General features: G+C 39.2%; 1 protein-coding gene across 4 annotated transcripts in view; it reads left to right on the top strand.

Moving 5' to 3' along the window:
• CTNNA3 (catenin alpha 3) overlaps positions 1–12,121 on the top strand; it is a 430,393-nt gene that overhangs the window by 361,020 nt on the left and 57,252 nt on the right. For all 4 annotated transcript variants that reach the window (XM_019286635.3, XM_019286634.3, XM_010400758.4 and 1 more), the window contains 2 exons: positions 3,089–3,181; positions 10,596–10,777. In XM_019286635.3, the coding sequence (XP_019142180.1) occupies positions 3,089–3,181; positions 10,596–10,777 (275 nt within the window). The remainder of the gene's footprint in view (positions 1–3,088; positions 3,182–10,595; positions 10,778–12,121) is intronic.

Genomic DNA, 12,121 nt, shown 5'->3' with positions numbered 1-12,121 from the left:
AGCTGTGCTGTTCCGCCTGTCCAAAATTTCTGTTTATTGATGACAGGACACCATTTTGTGTTGCAAGCCCTCATGTTCATACCAGTTTAACCCTGCAGTCATCAAACATTCCTTTTGAATGTGTCGGCCTGTGGAATATTCATATAAGCAGATATGTGTGTGTATCAGGTTTTTAATAAATAGTGGATTATGACAGCAACATGAAAAAATCAGATTTTGCGTTGAATTACATAAAACAGCTTCCAAGGAGAGAAAACAGTTGAGTAACTACTTCTGGTGTTCCCATTATTATGGTAGGGAGTTTTTACAGTTTTTGGTGTTGTGTCTGAAAATGGCTATAGTTTATGGTTTGTGATTTAAGCTTTGATAAATCAACAACTTCTCTCTGCTTGAAATGTTGTCCTTAGTCTTTAGTAACTGGATAGGTTTGGTTTGTTTTTCTGAGTTCTGTGGTACCAACAATTCAAAATGTGGCAAATCTGGGCATAGGAGAGAATGACTTGGGAAGAGCTCAATGGGAGTGCACTCCTCTGGCTGGGAAAGTGGGCTTTCTGCAGGAAACTTCTCACCCCAGCCACAAACAGATTTTACTAACCTGAAAAGGCCGTAGGCAATTTAAAACCAAAAAGATTTCTGACAACATTTAGCTTGTGAGGAGTTCGGATGAGCAGCACTTGGACCCTGAGTCCATGTTCTGTGTATGATAAAGAACTGGAGAGGGAATCCCTATGCCAGTGCAGCTGGAATGAGATCTCTGCTCTATGATTTGCAGTTTGTAAAGTGCCAGATCAGATTAATACAAGGCTGACTTTGTCTTCGGAAATCTTACCTGAGACTGCCATTGAGAGGTGTCTTATCCTGCTGTCCGTTTGCTGACTTCTTTGCTTGCCAAGGTTTCCATGCTGAAGCTGGTAATATTTACATAGCTTGACTTCACAGAAAAATAGTGTCAGTGAAATTCTACAAAATTCTCTTGGTGGCCCTAAAATAACCATTTTGTAAATATATACAGTTCGTTGTGGGGTAATAATGGTATAAAGCTCTTAAACACATTACCTGAAATTCACCTATGTATAATGTGACTGTCTTTAAGTTATTAACCATTCTGCGCTGTCACAACATTTTGAATTCCATGCTTTATAGAAGAAAGAAACCCTATACTGGAAATGTGGGATTCTCAAGTATCTGTTAGCCCTGGAAGAAAAGGTGCTCTGCTGCCATGAATCCAGCTTTATGATCATTGGGGGAGAAAATTCCAAGCTAATTTTATAAAAACCTAAGAATTGCAATGTGGTTTTTAAAATTTTATTAATAACACAAGTATAGTTTAAAAGAAAAATTATTTCTTTTTCTGTAAAACTTAATTGAGGCTCTTACATACCTGAGGGAGCCAGTGTAATCCTGAGAAGCTGAAGTTACTCTGTTTTAATATCCTTTCTGTTATTGGTCCTCTAATAAGAGTATCCCTAAGTGTTTCAATTGAAGTGAGTTTGTGATAGTTTTTTTTATTGACGGGATACCCATTGCCACCAAATTCTCATTTTTCTTTCACACTGCAGCTTTTCCCAACAACTTTTGTATGGTAACAGCCTTTGGCTACTGTGGAATTCTTACTGGGTCTAATTGCAGACTTAAAACTGAGACTTCATCACAATGTTTATCTTTGCCTGAAAATAGGTTGTTCCTTTTTCCCACTTCGGCAGTGTAGCATTATGCTTCTCTTTGTCCCAAAAATTGATTGCCTGTTTTCTTGAGGAAGTTTAGGTGTATTTATCACCCCCAGCATGCTGTTTCTGCCAACTTGTGCACCAACATTGAGTTATTTCTTGCAGTGTTCTCATAGAAATGATGATTTTCTGCAGTGAGTGAAATTGTCTTTGTGCTGCTGAAGCAATGGAGTGCTATTTGAACCTTGTTTCAAGGCTGATGTTGAGCTCTGTGGTTTATATACCACCCTCTGACCACAGAGGTTCTTTCCCAAAGGACAGGAATGCACGCAGGTGGATTTATTCAGGTTAATGCAGTGCCATTACCATGCTATGGACCCAGAAATAAAATGACAGAACCCTGCAGTTTCCCTCTCAACAGGTCTTCTTTGTATATGCCTTGACAGTAACAACATGAAGGTGAGAACATAGCAATTCTGGATTAAAAACATTGTATTTGACTTGATTGAAACTTGGGTAAAAGTAATGACTGGGTTTCTTTCTGCCTGTCTTTCACTGAGGTTTTCTGATAGTCCTGGTGTTGTCATGTTTTTCTTGGAATGTCAGGCTTTTGGGGGACTCAGAACATCAGGATTTCCCTCTAATTGGAGCTCTAGACGTCAAGGTGGTGGTAGATCTGTCACTAGTTTTGTAGAGCTTGGTTCTATATATTTTTGGTTCTTAAAAATGTGAATTTACTTGATAAAGGAGAATTTCCTGAGTGCCCTATTGCATTGGTATAACCAATATTTTTTAAGTGGTTCATAATCCCAAAAATTTTGTGTGCTTCATTCATTGTGTAGTGTTTTGCTGATAGAATAAACTTGCTTTTAATGTTTTATTTAGTGTCTTTTATAAAGTCATGGTCATTGTGCTTTTTTTACTATGTTATTTATGATAAAATTCAGAACTTCTGCATGAAACCCCTTTTCTTTTAATAATATTTTGATAAAAGGGAAGCAGTAAATAAATCTGAAGACCTGGATTGCTTAGAAAATCTCTTGTCATAAATGAAACAGAATCATAGAATCAACTGGCAGTTGATGTGACTAGAAGGAACAGACAGTGGCATATGAAATAATGCCATGTATAAAAATAGCAAATTAGGGACACTTATTTTTTCTGGTAGTGCAGGAACTTGTGCTGCTTAATAGAACTAGTAAGCGACACATTCAAAATCCATTTTTGTCATGTAAAGGTTTCTTGTTAGACGCGTTTGCTAGCAGTAGCAACACCAATTTAAACACAGAGTTGAGTAACGGCTCAAACGGGACTGGGTGATGTTTGTCAGACCCTATCTTAGGCCAAGTACAATGTGTTTGACATGAGTTCCCAAGTTACCCCCTCTGACAGAGAATAACCCTCTCCTGCCTTTTCCACAGACGCCCGAGGAGCTGGAAGATGTGTCTGACCTCGAGGACGAGCACGATGCGCGCAGCCGTACCAGTGTTCAGACCGAAGGGAAGACGGACCGGGTATGTGTTACTGCGGGCATGGGGAAAGCACTGTGATCGGGGGAATGCTGCTGTGTTCTGTTCCTATGAAGTCACTTCACAGTTGAAGTTCTCTTACTGGCAAAACAGAAGTAGTAGCTTGTAGGTATTTACTATCAAAATGTAATAAAAGATCCACTAAAGCCTTCAAAGATCACATTTTCATGTATGGTCTTGTACTTCTCAGCTAAACCAGAGTACTACTTTAAAGGGAATGCTTTTCTTTGAAAAGAAAACCATAAATAAGACATACTTCAGAGGGCACAGAGTGAGAAGTACTTGCTGAAGACAGCGGTAGGTAGGGAGCTGGCTGTCAGCAAACGGAGGCATGGGTTGGTGCTGTGGGGAGATGTCTCTGGGATGTGCTTCTCCTTGTGAGGTGGAAGGGACTGTTACACATGGACTGTGGTTAATACAGCTAAAAACCCACAGGACTTTAACATTATAGTACAGACATTTCTTTTTTTCTTTTTACATTTCTCCCTAAAATAATAGTTACTGTACTGTAAATATTCCTTTTTGTGGGATCTTGATAGAGGTCATGGCTTAAAGCCTGATTCTATAGTTCAGAAACAATTTTCCTAGATTTCAGGTCCTTCTGTAGGAGCTGTAAATGGCACATTACCCCCAAAAGCAATAGAAAATTATAGCTGTGACTAAATTATATATGTATGCACTCAGCCTAAATCAACATATTGACAGACACCTGCACGTACTTTTTTTTTTTTTAGAAGATGTCTTAACAAATCTATTTGCTACTGCAGCAGGAAACAAGAACAGTGATTTAAGGCCTCTTTGTTTGGAGTGCTATTTGGTATTGATATTTGAAGATTTATACCCAGAACCTGTTAAGCAATATGAGGAATCTGAGCAGGGAAGATGTATGTTAGGGTTTAGGGAGTGTGTGGTTTTGTGTGGTGCAGCAGCTTTATGTGCTGTTGGGAGGCTGTTGTGTGCAGTGTTGACACCAGGAATGCCTGTGTTCCAGAAGTGCTTTGGCAGGATTGCAGAGCAACACTTTTTCCTCCTTGAGTTCTTTCTCTTGGGCATTTCAGCTATAATAATTCAGTTTTATTTATACATATCTGGCTCCATATTTGTTCTGCATAGCAGCACTCTTGATTCCTCTTGCTTTGTCAAGAGTGTTGTAATTTCTTCGATGTCTCATCTCTCACTGCTCCAACAGGGAACTGGTGCCTTTTTTCTTTCTGTTTTTATCACAACATATAAAACCAGATGTGATATGTGTATGCCACTTGTTACAAAGGCTACATCTTAACTAGCAAATCCTGTTTCCCTTATGTATGAAAAAGTCATGTATTATTAATCACACCTTCAGAAGCTATCTCCATAAAGAGAGAGGAGAGGTTAGTGGTGAGATAGTAGGACTGAGATTTGACCTTGTATTTATCTTCCTGACTCATCTTGAAAATGCTACTTCGTTGATCTTTTCCCTCAGATAATTTCATATTTCTGAGATGAATATGGGAGTGCCTGTGGCACCATCCCATGCTGGGGGATACAGGTCAGCTTGGGCAGTGTGCTGTGAGATCTCTGGGTATTGAAACTGGATAAAAATACTGATTATTATTTTGTAGGGTGATTTTGTATCCTTGAAGAGGTTCCTTCCTTAGGATAAAAGGAACTATAAAAACAGGTGTACTGCTTGTGGATCCAAGGACTAATGCAGTTTTTCCTAGCTGGAAGTTAGCTCTTCCTCTGGTGGTTGTGTGTAATTTGTGTAGTCACCTCTGCAGGCTTATTACACACCAATTTATGCCATCACGATCAGTGTAATTCCACTGAGGGAGGTAGTGGCTTGTTATCCTAGGGTTCTGTGTTGAAGAGAAGGGCAAGTAAGATTTTGCCCAGTTCATTTTCAACTTAGAAGACAATGTACATGTTAATGATCAGGACAAATGATTTTAAGTGTTTGAAGTTACTAAATTAGTGATGAGAACACCTTCATTTAATTTCAGAGTTGCTGCTGCAGATTAAGGTTATCATGTTGGGGGAGAGGCAAAATGTTTTACCTCATAACATAATCCACTTAGGGGTGGTAAGAGCAGAACTCTTTCAGGCAGCCACACACCCACATTTTTTTGTCTCAGAGTTCTGCAGACAGTTTTGTGAATGCATTGACAAAAATGTCTGATATGAGGATGATTTTTTATAGTTTTGTTGCACACTGTGTTTGTGCAACAATTCAGGGCTGATAAAAAGTTGACTCAATGTGTTGTGTGAATTAGAAAATCCTGTCTAAGTTATTTCATTGTTTTATTTGTATTGCATTTTAAATACAGTGATCAATTATATTGCTCTAAAAATCTACTAAATTCTAAGAAGAGAGACTGGATAAAATAGCAAAGACCAAGAAGAACTGTTGATACTTGCATAAAAAGTAGTTAGAAGGGAAGTAAGGTTTGCCATCAAATTAATTAGAAATTCTTATCCAGGTAACAAATACTTAAATGTCTAAGTTGCTACATTAAATGAAATGCTGGCATACATTATCAGGACGCAAGTGCTATTTTGCTAATAAAAATGCCAATTTTAGGATATTTTGTTAGTTTAATTTTTATCAAAGCCCTACACAAGCATGGAATACTGATGATAAGAATTTAAGAGTAATGAAAATAGTTACTGTAATTTTGAGTAGGTTCTATGAATAGTAATTGTGACACTTGATACATAGCAAAAGATTCCCTGTCAGGAGTCATGCTATATCAAAAGCATTTAATTTTCTTGCCAATTTTTAACCCAATTTCCATAAAGGGAAGAGATTAAGTTACAGAAACACTCAAGGTTGTAGCAGTATATTATGTACTTCTACAAAGTAGAGCTGGAAAGAACCCCAAGAACTCAGCTAATCCAGCCATTTGGGCTCAGAGAGAATAAATGTACTTCTTCTTGACATGCATATATATGAACTGCTCTCTCTACTTAGCTCATTACTGGAATTGATGGTTTATTGGAAAGTTTTTGTCTTTATACCTCATATGTTGCAATTAACATGTTAGCACTCATCTTCAATGAACACAGAGAATGTGAAGCTTCCTTTCTGCACGTATAATTTTTTGTATGTACTTGTACATCCTTTCTCTATGGCCTCTCTCTTTCGGAAGCTCCAGGTTGAATAACACCAGTAACCTTAATTTACTCTTCAAGGTAGTGTTTTTGGTATGTCCTTTTAGTCTCTCTTTCTCTCCTCTGGGTGCTCTGCAGTTGGTAATGGGTTCTTGACTTTTGTGTCCAGATTATTTATATTGCAAAATGTGTGAAGCCACCTGTGATCTCAACAGCACAAGTGTGAGGTTTGCACCATTTCCTGCTGTGTGCGTAGTTCAGAAGGAGTTTTGTATGAGGTTTGCCTTTCTGCCAAGAGCACAACCTTTTATCACCTGTAAATGCCCACCCATACAACTGCCCATGACTGGTTCTGTCTCAGTTCTGTGTGTGTGTGCTGGTGTTTTTTCTTAGGGGCAAACCCTGTACTTGTCTCAGCTGCAATACACCCTCTGATGTTTTCAGATCAGTTCTCAAGATCACTTTGAGTTGCAAACCAGGTCTCTTTCACTGCAAGTGTGTGATGTGTTACTCTTGGTTATGTGGAAATACTAATTCTGGGGTCAGGGCAGCTACATTCACAACTTTTCCTGATAGATCCCTTGGCTTGGCGTGTGTTCTTGATAAGTGCTCTATGAGCACTTTTCTAACCAATATCACATCCACCTAGTGGAGATTACATCTAGACCTTATTTCTCCGGGTTATTTATAAGGATGACATGAGAGCCAGTGGCAAAGCTCTGGTGAAGCCCAGACTTAGGGCATTGTTGCTTTTTCAGCTATAGGCCTATGGCCCCAGGACAAAGAGAAATTACATTTAATATGACACTGTTGCATCATCTAAGCCAACCTTTTTAGTAAAGGCTCATGCAAAAATGGCATTAAACAGTTTGTTTACTATCTCCCAATAGTTTTACCTCTTTATCTGGTTTATCCAATTGTATTGTATCTAAAAATACAGCAGAACTGTCATGGCAGAACAAATGAGGCACTCTCTGGACTTGTTTAAGGAATGCTGCACTTCAGCAGGCTTGCTGCAATTCTTGAAACTGGGAGAAGGCAGCTGGTGACAGCAGGTAATAAAATATCAAAAGAAATGCAGCTGTTCCCCTCTGTCAGTATCTCACACCCACACAGTTCATCTCTGGGGGTGTATATTCACTTTGCAGGGAATGCTGAATATCCAACATTCTCTCTGTGACCTCTTTATCCAAATTCAAAATGTTATTCCCTCAGTAGGGAAAATAGTAGTAAAAGGTGGTGAACACATCTTACTCATTTTAACAGGATCCCTTTCGGCTCAGTGGTGTCTTCATGAATGCACTTTAAAACATATTGGCAATCAAACAGAATCTCAGACTCATTGGGTGATTTGGCTTGGAAGGGAGCTTAAAGATCATCTAGTTCCACAGCAGGGATGCCCCTCACCAGGTCAGGTTGCTCAGGGCTCAGATCACATGTGTATTTTATGACAGTGGTCTGCAAAGTTTTTTCAAGAAATAAACAGGTAAAGGTCACAATTGGAACTGTTGTGAAGCAGCTTGATTGAAATATATTACTGTCTTTGAGTGATTTGCAAGGGTCCTGTTCATTTTCACCAAATGTTCAGCTGACTGCAGCAGGAGAGCAGGAACAGACCAGAGGGCTTCTTGTGGCTGCTGAGGCTGGGGGGAATGAAAACCTCAGCTCTCAAGACAAAGCAGGGACACAAATCGGTTCTTTTGGGATCTCTGCTGTTACCTTAAAACTATGGTATGTGAAGAGCAGGTTATTTTGTGTTCTTGCTTGTAAAAGCTCTGAGAAGTTTTTCATCTGCTTGATTGGGAAACTGGAGTTTGTTTCTTTGTAACCTACGAAACTGCAGAAAAACAGAGTTTTCCTCTTTTCTTGTCTGTGCTTACATGACATGTTGCAGCCTACAAAGTTGGAAGTGTTAAATAGTTTTCAAGGGAGATTCTTTGATCTTGATTGAATGTATTGTGCTGCTTTCTGTTGCCTTTCTTTCCTTCCTGGTCCCTGTAAGTAGTAAGAATGGTGGTGGTATGGATCTGGCCCAGTTGTTTGGTTTTAGGAGTCAGGAAAGAAAAAATGTCTGTCAGTCCGAGATTCAAAGAGCATAATCATAAGTTTATATGACAGTCAAATCCTTGGAGTGCAGCCAGAGACAAAGGTAGGCAAAAGGCTAGTTCTTAGGGTTGGGATGTCATTGGCAAGCAGTGTACCAGGGAGAAAGGAGTCAAAATCTTCACCAGTTAGTTATCCCCCAAGTGTCCTTACATGGCCTTAAAAGTTCAGTTCTTTTCAGAGAACTGACTGAAACGTGGAAAGGTAATGAAAAGAAACACCAGTCTCACAGGGTAAGTCAGGTTGCAAACGGGGCAGTTCAAATAACATAACTCCAGTATTGGAGACTCCAGCTCCCAGGGACCAACAGCCTTCTGAAAAGTTAACTCAGGGAAATTTAAGAAAAAAATCTATACTTTTTTTTTTAATAGAAGGAAGAAAATATCAGAAATATAACTTCTCCTCTCACCTAGTCCTAACTGTTATCTGCTACTGCAGTAATAACATTTTGTCTTAGAAGTAGTGAAAAAATAATTTTCTCCTGGTGGACAAAATAAGCCTGCACTCAAGTAATCGTCATTCAATTTAGATCTTTATTTCACAATTACTGTTATGTTGCCTATTTCAATACCAAGTTAAATCTATGCTTAAAAGGCTGTGTATACAATTGCTTTATTTTGTTGCTGTACATGGTTTTATAGCAGTTTGAGGGAAAGGAGAGAAAAGACTAAGTCAGAATTACAGTTTCCTCTGCCCCTTTGTTCCAGTGGATAATGTGTCTCATTCCACCTGAAGCTCATTATTGTTGGCAGATAGCAAGATGCTGTATGTCACAGTTCCCTCATTAAAATGTCATCTTTCTTGTGGTTTCCATATCCAGGCCTGTAATCTTGAACTCAAAACAGTATTGAAGCTGGGGGCTAGAAAATACCACAGACATCCACCCATCAGCAAACATGGATGAGATCATGAAAGTTCTCTGCCCTGTGTAGCCCAGCTCAGGGTTTTTTAACAACGTGGGAGAAGTAGCCTCAGAATAGTTGCACTTTCTAAAATTCTGTGGCTGTAGGGTAATTCTGACCACAGTAAGATGGTTCCTTCCACCCTTAACCATTCTGTGATTGTGTGTGATTCCGTGATTGCGTTTACAGGTACATGTTGGGAAACCTGTAATTTTCAGTAATTTGTGTAAGTGAGAACGTTAACCCTGTGACAGCAATTCTAGAGTAAATAAAATCTCTGAAAAGGCACAGCTTGAAACACATACACATTATGTATAAAACTGATCACCCATTTTATTAATTATAAACAATTCCACCACAGCCTTACCTTTCCATTTTATTGGTGGTAGCTAATGTTTTCTAAACAAGAATGAGTCACAAAATATATATTGTTAAATTGCAGAGTACTGACTGTGTTAATAATTGCTGTGTGTAGATGTGAGTTCCTGGTGGTCTGAAGGGAAGCTGTGAGATAAGAACCACCGTGGCAACCGAGCCATCAGGCCCAATGGGGCGGGGCTCCTCTCTCCTGGGGTAGGAGGTATGAAGGGCCAGGCCAATGTAATATCCTCACCCCAGGCTGCTTCCTGCCCTGTTCTGACACAGGAGGGGTGCCTGACCCTTGTCTGCAGCAGGCTGCTCATCTTGCTCATGAAGAACATTGAGTAAAAACATTTCTCTCACCATGCTGCATTTTCAGGAGCTTTTGGTAATCTTATTCATATGGTGATTTCTGACATGTTCATCTATTCATCTTCTGCAAAGACAGAAGATGCATATTTGAGCAATTAAATCTTTTTCAGTTCTTCAAATGATAATATAGAACCTTCTTAGAAGAGAGAACAAATATACCTGAGAGTTTCTGGACAATTAACCCTTTTAATTGCTTATTTTGGACCTCACTCAAAACTGCATTTTGTAACTTTTACATGTATCATACTTAAAACTATTTAGGCTCCTTAGCCATAAGAAATAGGAAAATGTATCAGTCATAAAGGCTCTTTGGAAGAATTTAATCTTCTTTTTCTCACTGTGTTAATATTAGTGGTTTCAGGAACACCCCTGTCCCTATTACACTGAGATTATTTATTTAGCCCAACCCAGTGACAACATACAAATTCTGAAATTTAGAAGTGCTCAAACTTGAACAGTTGGCTCAGGCCATAGTGTGTTTGAACTATGTATTTATTAATATACAGTGGTTTTGTTTAAAGAAAAAAGTACTCTGACATAGATATTTTACAAATCAAATCATTCTGTTTTAGGCCAAGATGACTCAACTGCCAGAGGCTGAAAAGGAAAAGATAGCTGAGCAAGTGGCTGACTTCAAAAAAGTCAAGAGTAAGCTTGATGCGGAGATTGAAATATGGGATGATACCAGCAATGACATAATTGTTCTGGCCAAGAAGATGTGTGTGATTATGATGGAGATGACTGACTTCACAAGGTAATTACGTAAAGAAAGGTTCTTCGATAGTTATAAATGCTGGAGGCCATTGTCACACTGTTACACCAGCAAACAGAGTTTTTAATGTCAGCTCACAGCATCTCCACAAAATTGAGTGGATCAGCCAATGCAACATGTCAGGTAGGAGCAATGAACTGTTGGGGGATTTAACGTTTTGAACTATGCTTGTCCCTAATTTTTTTTCCTTTGTCCTCTTTTATTAATTTGCTGGTAGGGTTTTTACAAATGTTTTAGCACTCCATTTCTGCTCTCAGTGAAAGGGAAAAAGTAACAAAATAATCTCCATTTTAAGCTGTAGATGTCTCATTTCTTGTTCTTTCTACTTGTATCAGACTGTGCTGTCAAGCATAAAACACACTGTACAGAGCCCACATGTGACAGTGCACATTCAGACTCATACATATTTTATATCCCATTACTTGCTGTTGCTTTCATCAGAACTCTTGTGCTGCTAGATGTAGTTTTAAAGAATGAAGAGTACCACAGCAGATAGGCCTCAAAGCTGGTATTTCTTTCTGCTGCCACTATGTGTTTGATGATGCTCTTATAACAGGAAATAAGTTTAGGTGCAGGAGCTTTTTCTGTCGTGCTCTGAATTAAATGTTCTGTAAATCTCATCAAATTGATTATAACAAAGGAAGATATTGGTGGTGGTGTCTGTCCATCCTTTCCCCCTCCTGGTCTACGTTAGCAGTAAAATAGTTGCTGACAGGTGAAGCCTTAAAACCCAGCCACTCTTGCAAGACACATACTGCCTCATAAAATAAGTCCTTTCATGCAAGATACGAAGAACAGTCTCGGCCTTCTGGACAAACTCTTTGTGGGTGTCAGTGAGCAGGGTTGCATCAAGCTGAAGCAGCTGTGACAGAGCTGGGCTCTGGTGCAGGCTCCTTCTGGGGAAGGCAGCTGTTGCATTTTATCACACTGGCACTTTCCAAATCCACCTGCAGGTGAGAGAGGTGTAAAGACTTGCATGGAGAACTCTGCAATCCATTATACAGCTGATTTTAAATACCTCCTTCAGTAAGAAGTTTGGTTTCTTCTTCAGTGATGCCAGATGAAGTCTGGTAAAAGGAAGATTTGTATCTGTCTGAGCAGTAGGTGAACTCTTGTGGCTCTTTCTCTTATTGTTGCTTGTCAAAGGTGGCAGTTATATGTGCTGAGAAGCAAAGCTGGCTTTTCATTTCCCGCTCTGTGGAAATCTGGGAACAGATCATAGAATTGTTTGGGTTGGAAAAGACCCTTAAGATCACCGAGTCCATCCATTAACCCAGCACCACCATGTTCATCGCTAAACCGATTTACCAAAATATGAATGTTGAT

The sequence above is a fragment of the Corvus cornix genome, chromosome 6 (assembly GCF_000738735.6).
Source record: "Corvus cornix cornix isolate S_Up_H32 chromosome 6, ASM73873v5, whole genome shotgun sequence".
Taxonomy (NCBI): domain Eukaryota; kingdom Metazoa; phylum Chordata; class Aves; order Passeriformes; family Corvidae; genus Corvus; species Corvus cornix.
Note: the sequence above shows the minus strand (reverse complement) of the source record. Positions and strands in the feature narration are given on the sequence as shown.